The sequence below is a fragment of the Phascolarctos cinereus genome, unplaced genomic scaffold, assembly GCF_003287225.1.
Source record: "Phascolarctos cinereus isolate Bilbo 61053 unplaced genomic scaffold, phaCin_HiC Scaffold_4;HRSCAF=312, whole genome shotgun sequence".
NCBI classification, from domain to species: Eukaryota; Metazoa; Chordata; class Mammalia; order Diprotodontia; family Phascolarctidae; genus Phascolarctos; species Phascolarctos cinereus.
Window position 1 is genome coordinate 261,745,966 of NW_027555847.1, and position 18,472 is coordinate 261,764,437.

General features: G+C 38.9%; 1 protein-coding gene across 2 annotated transcripts in view; it reads right to left on the bottom strand.

Moving 5' to 3' along the window:
- Positions 1–17,975, bottom strand: part of SLC71A2 (solute carrier family 71 member 2) — an 84,664-nt gene extending 66,689 nt beyond the window's left edge. Inside the window, exon 1 of one of the 2 annotated variants that reach the window (XM_078153017.1) lies at positions 17,335–17,975. In XM_078153017.1, coding sequence (XP_078009143.1) covers positions 17,335–17,499 — 165 coding nt within the window. In that variant the 5' untranslated portion in view covers positions 17,500–17,975. The remainder of the gene's footprint in view (positions 1–17,334) is intronic. The other variant, XM_021004550.2, reaches the window with a different exon arrangement.
- Between the last annotated feature and the right edge of the window lie 497 nt (positions 17,976–18,472).

An 18,472-nucleotide genomic window follows, 5' to 3' on the forward strand; every position in this document is an offset into this window, starting at 1 on the left:
GTTTATTTCTATACTTGGTGTTGACAGCTATCCCAGTTGCAAAAAACATCTCACAAAAAACATGTGGATCCATATGGAAGACCTCTGTGCATCAATGGTTGCTAAGCTTACTAAATCACTACATTTACTTTTCAGCTACTCAGTGGGTGCTATAATTTTAACACTGGAAGATTTAAAAGCAGGTTAGAAAACACCATTTCCAAATGTTTTGTGTACAAATGTAATAAGCCTTTATACATTATATTCACTCATTGGTTCTGGCCAGAAATGTTTAGTTTTCAAATGTCCTGGTTTCATAATATCCTTAGTTAATATCTCCAAGAACAATATATAATAAGGACGTTAGTGAAAGTGAATGTTCCTACAGCACAAAGGCTAAGCTGTTTGAAAACCATGATCATCCCTGAGTTTTACATTACAAGCCATCTCAAAACCATCCTGGACCATCACAAATGTTCTAAAGAAATAAACCTTACATTGCCTCTCCTTGCAATATTAAGGTTGTGTTCTGATTTAAACTTTTGCTCCATTTAATTTTTTTTCTGGCAGATTTTGAAATGAACTGGTTGGCCATACTGGACAGTAATTCAATAGCGTTCTGTAGTCAGTGCACCAGTGATAGAAAAGAAGTAACATCTGAAAAGATTCTTTACTTACAAAGGTTAGTTTATATAGAAATATTGTTTAAAATGAAGCAATGTATACAACTGAATTTGAAGTGCATTTGATTTTTAATACAGTGCTTGTCATTGGCCAGCAGAAAAATAAATATCTTCTATTTTAATTAATGATTCATTTTCATTGACTTGGTTCAGTGACTAAAAAGAAAAATGACTTGCTATCTCACAGGAAAAGAGCTTATAAAATTCTCCTACCATTTTTTACCATATATTCGTGTTAGCAAGCATTTCACTTTATTCTGGTTCTAAACCAACATAAGAAAATAAACATGATGCAGAACCAGATTTAATATTGTGTTTGGTACTTAGCCAAATACTGCACACCTTTGTTAAAATAAAAAGTCCAACATTGAAACTAAGTATACAGATATGGATATAAATGTAGCTACCTACTTAATATCCATGTACACACAGATATAATTATGTTGGTAAACACATTCCAAGTTGTAACTTACTTCATTAAAATGTAATTTATATTAAACAAAAGTATTGCAAGTAATAGTAAATAATAGGCCTTACGGATTACCTCTTCTAATTCTTACAGAATTTTCCATGTAAAATACTCATAATTGTCTTATTATTAGTTTTATAATTCCATATTTAATTACAGGCATAATAAAATGTTATATTTTGTCATTATATTATAACGTAAATTTTAATTTAGATCTTTTGGAACAAATTTATCATTATAGTTACTATAAGCATTTAATGAATAAATCTAAAAGAACATTAAGAGTAGTACATTAAGTTACTCTGGAGGTTCACAAAACATTGTTTTTCTGTTAAACAAACTTGCAGAATTAAAAAAAAAAACTTTGGAAACCATGCTCTAGTGCCACTTACAATCCACCTGGCAGTTTTCAGCCTCAGAACCAGGTGCTCTCAAAATTAATAGATGGCTAGACAAGAAGCAACTCTGGACCATTAAGCTATGTGTTGCCTACCCACAGAGGGAGGGAAATCTAAGCCAGAAGATCCAGATCCTATGCTTGTGGCAGTACAGGTAAAGGCAACGTACATAATAAATATGTGCTCTGGGTCACAGACATCTTGAGGATTTTAGGCAGAGAGAGATGATAGCACGGGAAGTGTCAGAGTTAAGGTAAAGGACCCAGCTGGTATTACAGACACTAAAAAGTGTGAATCATTTTTATTTTCCAGGCTAGCCTTGGACTTAATGTGATTTCTGAGAAAAAGAGTAGTCTTCGCTGCCATTCCTTCTTCCCTTCCCAAAAGAGAAGCACGCAAGCATGCAAGCACGAACACAAACACACACACACACTCACTTACTCTCTCTCTCTCTCTCTCTCTCTCTCTCTCTCTCTCTCTCTCTCTCTCTCTCTCTCTCTCTCTCTCTCGACTAGTCCAATATACCCTCAAGTTTTTCTAAGAGGAGACAGTACTTTTCATTCCACCATTATGGGTAAAAGATTTAAAAACGCAAATAACCTAGTAGAGGTAACAACAGTATGAATAAGTTTCAAAGTAAGAGTAGTAAAGAGAAAAGGGCTGCTTGGCCACCTAAAACTTAACTAGAATATCCTCAATCTAACCAAATTCTACCAATCCTTCAAGGCCAAACAACTAAAGTCCCATTTATTCCATGACTACTCCAATCAAAACTGACTTGCCTCTCCTTGAGCTTCTCACACATACTACTCAATCTCACATAAATCAGAGATAAAGCACGTTCCTATTAATATCATTTGTTATTGTTTCATATGTGTAATTCTTGTTCCTCTTCTAAACATTTTAAGTATTTGGAGCTTATTACCATAGATTTCTGTAATCGCAGCCGTGTTCAGAATAGAGGATTTGCTCAATAATGGCTTACTGACTATTTGCTAGAATCTAGGTCACAAATCTTTTTCCACAGTCGAGAATCCTTTACATCATAAATTCATAGGGCAAAAACTCACTGAAGGAATATCCAACATTCTCATACAGAAAATTTCTAAACTGTTAAATTCTGTGAGCATCAGCTTAACGTTTGGAAATCTGACAGTGGCTGGTACAGCCCATGAGTGTAAGTTTGTTTTTGCCCCTAAGACAAAAATAAAAACAGAATTTTAGCACAGGAAGGGGCTTGAAGATCCAGCCCAATACCCTAATTTTAGAGACAAGAAAAGTGGATCCCTGAGGTAAGATCATTTGCCTAAGGTCTCACACTCACACACACACACACACACACACACACACACACACACACCCGGTTAGTAACAAAGTCAAATGTATAAGCTCCCAGTTCAGGGCTCTTAATACTTCCCTGAGTCTATTCAAACTATTTGGTGATGAATAATTATCATTACTTAAATATAAGACCACATAAGAACACAGACTAAAATCATATGCTACATAAAATTGCAGGGTGGATGTGTCTCTCTAGAAACTATATTTCATGAGTAGCATATGGTTAAATCTATGTAATGACAATTATATATATATATATGTGTGTATATATCTATATATATCTCTCTATAACTATATCTATATAGATATAGATATAGATATACGCCAACAAACAAAAAACACTAGAGCAGTTATCTTTTGAAATGCAATGATATAAAAAATCAGGTGCTAACTAACCAATTTCTGGTTTTTGTTTAGTATTCATCTTTCTATAATCTTTCTAAAATCTATATTTTAATGTATTCCATCATAATTGACAGCTAATCTAATCATTAGACAGCTAGATATGATTTTTCACTAATATAATATGTAAAAAAGGGTTAAAATAGTTTTGCTATACAGATAATTTGCCATTGTACTTCAGAAAGGCCTGAACCATTTAAATCTGCTTATTCTAATGTAAAATGCAATGACTACAAGGACATATTAGTAATTACTCATGCTCTTCCAATTGATAATTTCTGGGGCACAACTCAGTTAAAACAAATATGAAAACCATCCACTTTACTACAAGTATTTTCATAAGCTAAATATCTTACAACATAATCACTTATTAGCCCAAATTCATCTTTTTTCCTCAGTTAAATGTTAATTTTTAAAATGCCTATTCTTCCTGAAAGCACTTGAGTCAAGAAGAAGGAAGATTCCATTACACACACTGAATTATATTTAGAATAAAAAGATGAGACAAAATAAATGAGCTGACTGAAACTTTCTTCTCCAACCCGCCCACCTAATTTAATGCCGGAACAACTGCATAAGGTGAGGACAAGATATTAAATTTACTGTTCTGCTGTTCAAGTCACATGGCTTAAATAATTTTCTGAGGAGAATCAACTGCTGAAATAATCTCGGAATGCACTGCTTGTAGGTGAGAGCTCAGTAAATATCTAGTGAATGCTTTATATCTTCCCGAAATTCTGGGAATTTCATAATGGAACCAAACCAACTTGATAAACCAACAGTACTGGCATATAACCATCACTGTCTACATGTTTGCAGACTAAGGCTGTTGCAGACTAAGGCTATCTCAAAGTCCCTATTTTGCATATCTCAAAATATGCAAATCAATTCCATTCAACAAGCATTTATTAAGCAACTACTATTTGCCCAGAGTACAATCCCTGCTCTAAAGGACCTCACATGATGCATTACTGGAAGAAAACAGCACACACTGAGATAAATCTTGCACAAGCTATGCAAAGAATAAATGCAAAGTAATTTCAGGAGGGGAAAGAACTAACAACTGGAGAAGATCAGTAAAGGCTTTCTGCAGGGAACATTCATGTATAATATAGACACCAACATCTTCTTATACAATACAGTATAACAAGCCTCTTATACTCCATGGTAATTTTACAGCCTTTTCTTAGCTTGGCAGGTTTGCCCCAAACAAAATGAAATATAATAGTTTCAGGCCCTGGCACATCTTTCACTGAGGAGAAAAGTGGTGGGAATGAAGCAACAGCAGCAACCAATCAGGTGAAATAAGAGCTTCAGATTCTACTTATAGATGCCTGGGGCAACAGAGCAGCAGCCTATTCGCCCCACAGGCTTTCTTAGAAGGAGGGATTCCAGCCAGGTAAACTCGGCAGTTGGCTCTTCTGGATCAGGCCATCTGCTGACAAACTGGAGAAGACAAGATTGAATAAGAATTCCAATAACTTTGCAAAGAAGCCCCAATGAATGGCTTACGATGGATGGGTAATTCAGTAAAAATTTTTATAGATTTACAAAGGACAGAGAGTACCTTGGACACGCAGCTGGTACTGAACAGATGTTTACTGAACTGAATACTACTCAATGGCAGGACCAGCAAGAGACAGCACAGTATACAGCCAAGAGTACGGAATTTGTAGTCAAAGGACATGGGTTCCGGGTTCAATAGCAGACACCATCTCTGTGACCTGGGGAAGTTACATTACTTCTCTGACCTTTTCCTTAATCTGTAAAATGGAGGAAGTGAAGGGAAAGGTCAGACTACATCAGGGATGGGCCACATGTGGCCTCTAGGTCCTCAAGTGTGGCCCTTTGACTGAATCCAAACTTCACAGAACAAATCCCTTAATAAAAGGATTTCTTCTGTAAAAGTTGGACGCAGGCAAAAGGCCACAGCCAAGGACCTGGAAGGCCACAGTTCCCCACCCCTGAACTAGATGATCTTTGATCCATTCTAACACTAAAGCTATGAACCTAAGTATCCTGGGATAATGGCAGCCTAGAAGATGAAAAACTCCCTCTCGGTTGGTCTTTCCAGCTTCCTTATACCCATAAGACCTACCAGCTCAATGGATAGTTGTATAGTCAAGGTGGCAGAATATAACAATATGGCAGAGACAATACCAAGGAGGTCAACAAGAGAAAATCTGATGTCCACCAGAGATAGCAAATGAAGGTGGCTGTTCTTGTAAAAGAAAAGAATGAACACTTTAGTGATAAATAAAAACCTTGGGGATGAATACTGGATCTTGAATTTCACTTACATAGCAAACTCCCAGATGAAGAAATTCCATCTACCAAGACAGGTCCAAAATGTTCTCTGCAGTTTTTAGTCTTAGCCAGTTGCCTAGAACATTGAGAGGTTAAGTAACCTGGCAGGGTCAAAGAGCCTGAAGGTCCCAGAGGTGAATTCAGACTTTCCTAGCTCCTACTCCAACTTTCTAACCTACTGTGCCACTACTTCTCTTGAAACTTTGTGGTTTTAAAAGATTATCAACCTATAGACTGGCAGAGATGAGAATACTTAGTTTCAAAGAAAAGGCTCAAAGTCAAGCTGTTTGGTGAACAGGACACAAATTGATTCAAACCTTTCTACTATGTCCTCTACACCACTAATTTAGGAAAAACACTTATAATAATCTTCACCAGATGGACAACCTACTGATAAGGAACCCAAGACATAATGAGGGCAGTTTAGAATTGTTCCTCAGTCTTTCACCTAAGTAGCCCATAATTACTTTTTTTTGTGCCATAAAAATGTGAGATCCTTGCCCTCTCTCCTACTTCTACAATCCAACAGCTATGAACAGCTTTTTAAATCAGGTAAAGATTACACATGCTAACAGAAAGAATATTCATTATGTACCAGATTTCTCATCTATTTCAAAGTGCCAACAAGGTATCCTGATACAGACAGGCATCATACCTCAGGCCTCCGCCCAATTCCCAAAAATCTCCACATCTTTCTGTTTCCAGGATACATCAGTCCCCACCTCTTTGCAGCTCCATTTTAATGTGCTATCTTCTCCCATTAGACTGCAACCTCCCTGAGAGCAGGAATTGCCTTATTTGCTTTTATTTGTATCCCCAGAGCTTAGCACAGTGCCCAGCAAATATTAAATGCTTAATAAATGTTCTATCTACCTGCCTACCCATATAACAATAGAATACACTGACTACAAGAGGACAGAGATGGTGAGAAACATGTCAATTTCCCCACAAAACAGGCTCCCTCAAGCTTAGCACAGTTCCTGGTACATAGCAGGTGCTTGATAAATGTTTATTGACTGACTGGCTTCACCAATCTTACTAAGGGCACCATTAGTCCCCCCAGCTGGAATCTCCCCAAAGTCATTTTTGACTCCTACCTCTTTCCAGATATATCCAATGCTCAGGAAGCATTTTATTATTAACTTCAAAATGTCATTTCACCTCACCCCCTCCTCTCTAATCTTACTCCCACCACCCTTGCCTTCCTCATATCACTTCACATCTTGATTATAGTGCAGATACCCTAAGACAAACTTCCTTAACTGTGGAGTATTCTCCCCTCCAATCCATCCTGAACACTGCTCTCATACTGCTTCAGTATCAGGTATCTCTGATTTCTTAAGTGTGAGTACTTCCTCCACCTGAGAGTTTAAAGAACTGCCCCAAAGGAAAAATTTCTTCCTCCCGAATGGACTGAGAAGAGCTTCTCTAAACTTGGCTTGGGTTGAATTCAGAGCATGGTAGTGTGTTAGGCTTGGAGTCAAACCTGGGCTCCATTTCCACAGTCCATCAGCAAGCTGCCTCTCCAGCATGGTAGGCCCCTGCCAGAGCTTATACTCCCATGGGCAGGGTCACCATGAACCCAAAGTCACCTAAACACCATTAAGAGGCAACCAAGGATTTTCTAAAATACCATTTTTCATCTCTAAGCATTCGTTCCTTTTGACCCAAAGATCTTTGGTCGGGTTTACACAGAAAAGACAAGACCCAAAAATATTCAAAGAAGATTTATTTCTGAAAAGGAAAATCTAGAAACCAAATACATGCCCAGCAATTAGGTAAAGGTAAACAAACTAGATACATAAGAAACAGTGCCGACTCTGGAGTCAGAGGATATAAGTTCAAATACTGCCTTGGATGCTTATTTCCTGTGTGAGTTCCTTGAGAGCAGGGGCTGTCTTTTGCCTTTCTTTGTATCCCCACTACCTGGCACACATGGGGATTAATACAAATATACCTCATTTTATTGCACTTCACTTTATTGTGCTTTGCAGATAATGCATTTTTTAGAAAGCGAAGGCTTGTGGCAACCTTTCTGTAGCAAGTCTATCAGCACCATTTTTCCAATAGCATGTGCTCATGTTGTTTCTGTGTGTCATATTTTGGTAATTCTCACAACATTTCAAACTTTTTGGTTATTATTATATCTGTTATGGTGATCTGTGATCAGTGATCTTTGATGTTACTATTGTCACTGTTTTGGGGGACCACAAACCATGCCCATATAAGACAGAGAACTTAACTGATAAAAGTTATGTGTGTTCTGACATTCCCCCATCTCTATCCCTCTCCTCAGGGACTCCCTATTCACTGAGACACAAGAATATTGAAACTGGACCAATTAATTACACTACAATGGCCTCTGAGTATTCAAGTGAAAGGAAGAGTCAATCAATGGAGCAAACAGCATTGTTGTCTTATTTTATAAAATTGCCTCAAATACCTCAACCTTCATCAATCAACACTCTGATCCATCAGCAAACATCAACACTGAGGAAAGACCTACCAGCAAAAAGACTGCATCTTGTTGAAGGCTCAGATAATGGTTAGCATTTTTTAGCAATAAAGTCTTTTTAAATTAAGGTATGTACATTTTCTTGGACATAATACTATCGTACACTTAACAGAATACAGTATAGTATAAACAAAACTTTTATATGTACTGGGAAAACAAAAAGTTTGACTCACTTTACTGAGATACTCACTTTATTGAGATAGTTGCTTTATTGAAGTGGTCTGGAACTGAACCCGCAACACTCCAAAGTACGCCCATAAACATTAGTTGACTTCATTTGACCTGTGACCATGAACAAGTCATTTAAACTGCTCAGCCTTCAGTTTACTCAATGATAAAATGAGGGAGGGAATGAGTAGAGAGTGGACTAAATGCTCTCTGAGGTCTCTTCTAGCCCTAGGTCTATTATGCCAAGATTCTACTAGACTATTAGCATCACAAGATCAACAAATATTTAGAACTCAGAAAAATATACAAAGATTTGTGATATATATGCCAGTGAAGAAAGCAGAGACATAAGAACAGTATACACAGTGCTGATGTGGAGGCATATACACAAATAATAAGGACTGAGATAATACTAAGAAATAATATCACGGCAACCTTCTGATCTCAAGTCCTTCACCTCATCAAAACAAAAAAACCTTACACAGGTTTCATCAATGCCAAGGAGACAAAATCCTGATTTGAAGTCCTTTGGTTTCACTTCAACCAAAATTACCTCATCAAGTTTTAAAAGGAAGACAAAGTCAGTGAGGGCTCCTCCTTAGATTAAAAAGTGTTTTGTTTGTGGTGACCAAACTAAGAGTGGAAAATTGTTTAATTCAATTAAGAGAAGTAACTTTTTGTTTACCTTTGACCAAACTGTTAGGAAAGCTTTAAAAAGAGGTAATGATTGGTTTCACAAAGATATTTCTCCAAGAGCATACCAATATTGATTCATTGTTGTTTAAGCAAATTAAAATCTAAAAAACTTAAACTTTGCACCTGTTTTTTGTTGCTGAGAAATTTTGTCTTTTCTTTCATGATTATTATAAATAAATAGGAATATTATAAATGTACAATAAGTCATATAAACAAATACTATAAATACATATGGGGGGAGATGACTCTAACTGGATCTCCTCACTCCAAGCAGGAATACTGGATAATAATCATTTAGCTAAAATCACTGGATATTAATTTTTAAAAGTGAGTATTTGCAAATCAGCTAAAAATATTACATAGCAATAAATTAGCTAAAAACAGTTTTTCTTCCACAACTAAAGCAATGTAAAAAAAAGGAAACACTAAAAGGGACAAAACAAGTCAAAAACAATGGATAATTTTGTTACAGAATGAATGAAAAGTTATTAAGCACTTTGCTAAAATCTGGGTAAACTATGTTCACTGAATCCCCTTCATCTACAAGCTCTGCAGAAGATGGAGCTGACATAGGGGATGCCACACTATGTACAAGGAGGAAAAGGAAATTAAGCCCATGAAGTAAAGGAAGAAGAAAGAGCTGGACTTGAGATCAAAGAATTATACTTAAGTTAAATCCAGTCAGAGAAATAACCTCAAGCCACAAAAAAAAAATGCTTTGTGGAATAAAAAGGGTCAACAGTAAGATTGCACTGATTTCCATAATTCAAAGATATTTCTCTAAACATTTTCTTTGATGATGGTAATTCTACCCAATCCATTCAGCTTAGAAAGAGTTGACTTTCAGTCCCATGACATTCATGTGTATCTGTGGTTATCTGAAACCTACAAAAACATAAAGACAAAAATTTTTAAAGGGGACTATCATGAAACTACCAAATGAGTAGCATTTTTGTTCCTTGTCTCATTATAGGATACAATACCATTAATATTGAATATCGATGCTATTGGTTGGAATAACAATAATAATAATAACAACAACAATAATAATAGCAACTAGCGTTTATAAAGCACTCTAAAGTTTGCGAAATGCTTTACAAACATCTTATTCTTGGGGCAGCTAGGTGGCGCAGTGGATAAAGCACCGGCCCTGGAGTCAGGAGGACCTGAGTTCAAATTCGGCCTCAGACATATAACACCCACTAGCTGTGTGACTCTGGGCAAGTCACTTAACTCCAACTGCCTCACAAAAACACACACACACACACACACACACACACACACACACACACACATACACACACAAATATCTTATTCTTACAACTGGAAGATAGGTACTATTATTATTCCCATTTTAGATGAGAAAACTGAGGCAAACAGAGGCCAAGTGACATGCCGTGGGTCACAAAGCTATTAAGTGTCTGACACAGTGGTATGCTGCTGGTAAAGCTTTAACAACTAGGGGGTGGGGAATATGTGCCCATGATGAACTTTTAAGTTTAGTCTTCGTTAACATTTTCTCCACCACTTTAAGTCTACAAGGGGTGGGGAACCTGTGACCTCGAGACTACATATGGCCATCTAGGTGCTCAAGTGCAGCCCTCTGACTAAATCCAAACATCACAGAACAAATCCCCTTAATAAAAGTATTTGTTCTGTAAAACTTAGACTCAGTCAAAAGACCACATTCAAGGTCCTAGAAGGCCACATGTGGCCTCAAAGCTGCAGGTTCCCCACCCCTAGTATACAATCAACAATGAAATAAATCATCCCTGATTTATAGTATTTGCCAATTTCTGAGAGGTAAATAAATGGTCACAATGAATCGGCTCTGTGACTTGGCTCTAACACACTACTACAATGAAGTCATATTTGAATTCAGGTCTTCCCAATTCCAAATCCAGCACTCTATCCAATGCACCATCCAGTTAACAATTTCACATCAGCATTTCCTTAAATTGCCTTTTTGGAAAAAGAATAATTAATTACTTATACTAGAGTACTATTATTTATTTGTTTGGTCCAAAATTAATACATTTGTGTGAGCCTATAGACTATTCTAAGCGGAGGAGGTACATACGAATTCCTGCCAAAAGTGACTTATCTTCTTTAGCAAATTATCTACTGAGCCCCAGATATTCTTCCCTAAAAACCAACTAACCAGATCCAACTTTATTGGCACTATGGCACTGGTAGAAAAATATTTGAGTGAATATGTAAAAATGTAAGAGGAAAAACGGAATTAACGATACAGTCATGAATAGAAAGAATGACATAAAATAGACAAAATTAAATTAGAATCAATGAAGTTGAACACCAATCCTAGTCTTACCATAAACTTACTTTGCCACTTCCAGTAAATTAAGCTCCCCGGCTCTATGTACTCATATTTTCCCAAAGTGAAATACTATCACTATCTTAGCATTACTATTTAAGAGCCGTAATAATTACTGGAAAACATTCTATATTCATTAGAAGAGTACAAATATGCTTTTTTTCTCATTTGAAAGAATAAGTGGCCAACAGTAAGGGTAAAACAAACAGAATGTGTTAAGGAATTAGATTCCATTGAAGCTACAAAAGGAAAATGGCATGTAAATGCTTTAAATAAAGGAATTTCCTCCCAGATGGTGAAGCAATAAGATGCCAGGAGACAGATGAGACCAAATGTCCTCAACCCACTCCCAAACTCAAATGAAAGAGAAGAGAGAGAAAGGGAGGAAAGCAAAGGGGGGAGAGGGGAAATGATTTTTTTTTTTGGCAAGGCAATGGGGTGAAGTGACTTGCCTGGGTCACACAGCTAGTAAGTATCAAATGTCTTAGGCTAAATTTGAACTCAGGTCTTCCTGAATCCAGTGCTGGTGCTCTATCCACTGCACCATCTAGCTGCCCAGGGAGGGAGAGATTTTAAACTGAAGTATCAATTCCCAGACCAGGGATTATTAACTAGATTTTAAAGGCGTGTGTGAGGGAAATGGCAAGAGACCAGAAGAGCAAAATGGAGGTCTTAGACACATAGCTTCCTGTTTGGCTTTTTTTGCCTAACCTCTTTGAGAAGGCTGTCTACAACAGGTACCTCCTCTTCCTCTCTCACTCTCTTAACACACCTGAACCAGCCCTGACTCACTTAAATCCAATTCACTTGTGAGTCATGGCATCATCTTCCCGATGTCATGGTACTCTTCGAGAACAAAAGGCAAACCACACAACAACAACTTAACACACCACAATCAGGATTCTGACCTCAGCATTCAACAGAAACTGTTCTCTCCAACTGATCTCTATAACTGCAAATCCAGTGGCCTTTTCTCAGTCCTCATCCTCGTTTACCTCTCTGAAGCCTTTGATATCCTCTTCTCTCTGCTCTCTCTTGGTTTTCCTGCTACCTGTCTCTTTTTCTGGATCTTCATCTACTTCCAGCCCACTAATCCTGGGTTACCACTAAGGTCCTGTTCTGGGTCCTCTCTGTTATTTTGCTTGGTGATCTCATCAGTTCCTACGCACTGAGTTATCATGTCTATGCTGATGATTCTCAGATCTATTTATCTAGCCCTAACCTCCAGACTTGAGGTCTACTGGATATCTCAAACTAGATATCCTTTAGACATCTAAAACTCATCATGTCCAAAACTGAACTCGTTATCTTTCCCCCAAAACCCTCCCTTCTGGGAGTATCACCATACTCCCAGTTATTCCAGCTCACAACTTACATGTCATCCCTGACTCTTCACTCTCTCACCCCACCCCATTTCTAACATATTGCTGAGTGCTCTCATTTCTACCTTTGAAAAATCTCCCTTGAATATGTCCTCTTTTCTCCTCTAATGCTGCCACCACTCTGGTACAGACCCTCATCACCTCATTCCTGGACTATTCCAATAGCCTGCTGGCTAGTCTTCCTCCCTCAAATCTCTCCCCACTAATCTATCTTCTGCTTAACTGTTAAATCGATCTTCCTAAAGATCAAGGATGACTAAGTCAAAAACACACACACAGGCTCCCTATCACCTCCAGGATCAAAAAGAAAATCCTCTGTTTTACTTATAAAGCTCTCCATAACCTGGCCCTTTCCTAATTTTCTAGTTTCTTAGACCTTATATCTCCTTGCTGACCCATACAGACAACATTTCCTCTAATCCAAGGGTCTTCACTGGCTCTTCTCCATGCCTGGAACGCTCTCCCTCCTCATCTCTGCCTCCTGGCTTCCTTCAAACTTCAGTTAAAAGTCTCACCTTCTGCAAAAAGTCTTTCCCAATACCCCTTTAATGCTTGTGCCTTCCCTGTGTTGATTATCTCCAACTGATCCTGTATTTATCTTGTTTGTACATAGTTGTTTGCGTGTTGTCTCCCCTACGCGACTCCTTGAAGAGCAGAGGCTGTCTTTTGCCTTTCTTATATCCCCAGTGCTTATTACAATCAGTGCCTGTCACAGAGAGACACTTAACAAACACTTGTTTCCTCACCGAACAGAAATTTATAAGACCAAAAGCCATTGCCCAATAGAGAAGCAGTCAAATTATAAGAACAAACATTTCTCAAAAAAGAAATTGAAAAGCATGAATATATTAAAGAATACTCCCTATCACTAATAATAAAATACATATCAAACAACCCTGAGATTTCACCTCACATGCAATAAATTGCAAAGATGACCAAAAAAAAAGACACAGTCAATGCTGTGGGAAGATAAGCACACTAAAGCATTGCTGGTGGAGCTGGGAATTAGTACAACTATACTGGAAAGGAATTTGGAATTATGGAAATAAAGTGACTAAAATATCCAAACCTTTGACCCAGAGATTCCACTGCTAGGAATATATCCCAAGGAGGTCACTGACAAAAAGAAAGGATCCACATACACCAAAATATTAATAGTAGCACTTTTTGTGGTAACAAAGAAATGGAAATAAAGTTCCAGCTTCTCCAGACTGGAGAATGGCTAAACAAATTATGAGACGTGAATGTAATGGAATATTACTCTGCTGTATTTCAATGCAAATGTGATCAATATGGAGAAGCATGGAAAGATCTACATGAACAGATACAAAGTGAAGTAAGCAGAACCAAGAAAATAATATGCGTAATGATTACAACACTGTAAATGGAAACAGCAACAACAAGAAATTAATTAAAAGTTACAGAATTGCAAAGCAAAATTACCAAGAGAAATGACTATATATTTCCCCACAATCCTCTGCAGAGGTAGGACGTCTGCAGGTCTGGAACACTGAATATTTATTTGACGACGCATTGACTGATTTTGTCAATTATTTTTCCCTTCTCTTCTTTTTTCTTTAAAAAAAAACCTATTATAAAAAAAACAAAAAAAAAACCCTATTATAAGACATTGCTCCCAGAAGGGAGGATTCAGAGGGAAACTTATTTAATGTATAAACAAAAAATTATCAATAAAAACTTACTTGAAAAAAGGCAAACAACCTAGACATAATGGAGAGTCATAGCTTCATATGTAATCCTTTTTTTCTGTTCTTTGTATACAGAAAAGAACGTTCATGTTTGTCAGTTCATCTTAAGTTCAAAATAAGAAAAACTTAAAAAAAAAACCTGCACTCAACGATAAGGCAAACTACTTTGCCCAAATCACCCTCTGTGTGAGCAGAAACACACTTAGACAGAATCCTACTCAACCCCACCTCCCAAGCCCTTCCCCACTCCATCCCAAATTCAAACACTACAGAAAATATATTGAGTGTTTGTGAAGAAATATCTGCTGTGTCAAAAAAAAATTTTTTTGATAAAAAACAAAAGAAAACGAAACATTTGAGAAGCAAAAAAATTGCATATGACTAAATTCAGCAATGAACATATTTATATATCGCATTAATGCATAAAATGTGTGGATGCTCCCTTACCACACAGCCAAGTAAACATGCCATTCCCCTTATTAAGTATAGCCAACACTCTGGAAACTTGTCCTAGTTATTCACTGTCAAATGGAGGTCAAGCCTTCATGCTATATATTCCCACATCCAGTGATACTAAGAAGGAATTTAGTTGCAATTAAAAATTCTCACGTGAACTTCTTTATATTACTTAAAAGAAAGTATTAAGAAAAATAAAAATTAATGAGACCCCCCCCAAAAAAAGTCAAAGTTTATTCATGTGGATACAATTTACTTAGGAGCTTACTATCACTAACAGAAGTCAACTGACCAGCTCTAGGCCATCAAGAAACAAAAAAGTTCAACTGGATGCCAATTATCCATAGAAAGATTTACCTTTCCCTTACACTGTCCTGTAAATTTCTGAGAACTGAGGTTTTTTGTTTTTTTTTAATCTGTGAAGTTGAGAAAATAATGTTGTATCAAAGGAAAAAAGAGCCAACAGTTTAAGATATATGAGAAAACTGTAGACCCTTCTAGTTACTTTTTTGTTGTTTAGTTGTTTCAATCGTGTCTGACTCTGTGACTCCATTTGGGGTTTTCTTAGCAAAGGTCCTGGAGGGGTTTGCCATTTGCTTCTCCAGCTCATGTTATAGATAAGGAAACTGAGGAAAACAGGGTTAAGTAACTTGACTAGGGTCATACAGCTAGCAAGTGTCTGAGGCTAAATTTGAACCCAAGTCTTCCTGACTCCAGTCCCAGCTTTCTATCCACCACACCACCTGGCTGTCTCTATTTTCTAATTACTACTATACATAAAAAGATACCCATTCCAATTATCTACTTCTACCATAATAATTCTGTGGTATACATTTTGCCTTACAACATCTCAACATATCAAACATCTATGTACAAACTTTTTTTAAGAGTTGGAAGAACTTTCAAGATTCTTTTCTAACCCACCAAGGCACAGTAATATGTTAAGTGAAATAAACTAACGGCCTAACTAGGTCTCAAACCAGTTTATATTCCTAAGCAGTGACTTTAGATCTGCACAGGTTACTAAAACGTTTGCATATACAGTTAATCTCCACATTCCAATTTGTTTACCTTATTTTTAAAAAAACCTTTTTACATGGCTTCAAAATTTCTACAATCTCTTCAATGCTAGAGAATTGTTTTAAAAGCAAACAATATGTAGGGATTACTAAATAATACTGATCTATCATTTCTCTTCCCCCAAGCATAGGCTAAAGAACACTTAAACCACTCCCTCCAAAAAAGAGACTGCAGGTTTAGAGTTGTATAACTGTGGACCACAAAGGCCCAAACTGGAGGCAAAAGGCTATATGCCTAGACTGCCAATGAAATGAGAAAAACTTTTTGAAGCCGAAAATGATTTGGGGAAGGTCATTTCTCTGGGAGATCTAGACTATTTGACATAGTGCTAAAGCAAGTTGCCACTTTCTTTCCTGGCAAAGAGTTCAAAATTTTGCCTCCATGTCAACTTGACCCAGTTTTTTGACAAACCTCAGGAAAGATAAAACAATACATAGATTAACTTCCTAACAGACTATTTCCATAGACTAACTAATACTAACTTCCTGGCACGGTAGATTTTGAAGACTGAAGCCAAATGCACTGGTAGAAAACGGTTCCTGTGTATTTCAGTTTTGGGTCCAAAAACTGGGTCTTCAGAAAAGCACTTTAAGGTTCACTACCCCAGAAGCGTATGCAACCAAAAAAATGAAAATCCAGGCTTGAACTCAAAAGTTCTTAATCCGAGGATCTATGAACTTTTTTTCATATTTTGTTAATTGTATTTCAATGTATTAGTTTCCTTTGCAATCCCATGTATTTTATTCATTTAAAAACCTCACTCTCAGAAGGCGCACATAGGCTTCACCTGACTGCCAAAGGGTTCATGACACAAAAAACCCGGCTTTGACGAAAACATTTAGGTGTTTCGTTTCTCCTTGTGGTAATCATTTTTCTCGTTATGGGATGTGCCCGTTAGTAGGTGCAGTTTGCAAGCATTCCCTCTCATATTTGGCATCCGATACATGGAGAGACATCAGCTCATGCCTAACTTAAGACCAACTTTGGAGAGAAGAAAAAAAAACCATGCCCTGACTCTCATAGAAAACATGCTTAATCCCTGTCAGGTGCTCCATGTTGCAACGCACACAAACTTTAAGGCAAAGCTCCAGAAGAGGAACTTTTTTTTTCCCAATTGTAACTTTCTTCCTTCCCATTTAATACCCACAACGGTTTCTTCTCCCTCCTGATCTGGAAATTAATTGGGTCTGGAGCTAAGACTCCGGGCTCAGTTCCCAGGTACCCAAGAAGCTGGATGGAAGTCGCGAAAGCATCCGCGGCTGGGAGCGGGGGCGAGAGATGCCTCCAGCCGAGGGCAAAAGTGCTTGCGGGAGGAGTTTGCAATTATCTGCCCGCCCACCCGCGTGCCATAGCTCCGGGCCGCGCACGCGTGCGCTCCCACCCCCTCCGCCCCCCAGGATCCCCAAGCGCTCACCGAGCTGCTGCCCCCCAGCTTCGCGCCGATCCTCCTCACCAGCATAATGCGGCTACTTCTCTTTTTGCAGATGCCGCCTCCTTCCTCCTCCTCCGCTGATGCCGCGGGTGCCGCCGCAGCTGCCACCGCCTGCTCTTCTTTCTCCGGCGGCAGCTCGGGACTCATATTGGTCCCATTTCCCAGCCGGCTGGGAGGGACGGCGAGGCAAGCAAGAGGAGGGGCTGCGGCTGCGGCGGATTCCGCTCCCACCCCGGGACCCTCTCGAGCTGGCAGCGGCCTCCTCCTCCCGCCAGCGCTCGTTCCGTCATCTGCTTCGCTAGGGCCAGCTGCGCTCGCGCTGAGCTCGCCCGGCGGCGGCGGGGGCGCCAGCGGCGGGGCGCAGTAAGAGGCAGGCAGCCCAGCAGACCACTGCAACTGGCTGGGGCCGGGGGAGGGGCGCGGGCTCCCAGGCGCACGCGCAGTGCCGCGCGCGTTACCCGGAGCGCCGGAGCGATGAGTCCCCAGCACGACCGGAGGAACCCTGCGGCGGCCGCCTCGGGGATCGCCCTGCCCGCCCCCGCCAGGCAAGCTAGAAGACCGAGACCCCGTGGCTGAACCCGGGACACTGCTTCCTCAAACTTTACACGCCTCCGGAAACGCGTCGTTGCATCCGCTTACGGCCAAAGCGCCCACACGCCCCCCCCATCTCTCCTTTTCAATCTCCCTCTCTCCAAAATAAGGGGAGGAGCGAGTGCTGGCTCTTAGGGCGGTGGAAGCGTGCAAAGGAGGCCCAGGGCTACTGCGGCTAAGGCAAGGGGCTCAAATCGAGAGAACTACGCAACTCTTTGGGCTGCCAAGTTCAACGGCTTGTAGAATGCCCTCCCTTCTAGATACTTTATGTTGGAGATAATACATGCACATCTGAGTATATAAACTATAAATACAATTGCATCTCCTTTGAGATGGAAAGATAGCAATGTGTATTCAGAATCAGTGATGTGGAACATCCTTTCCTGAAGTTGTGGATTGATTACAATATTTTTGGATAACTATTTGTGCATATTTTTGACCACTTCTATGTTGGGGAATGGCCTTTGGTCTGTTTGTTGTCTCTATGTCTAAGATATTAAACCCTAATCAAAAATATTTGATATAGAGA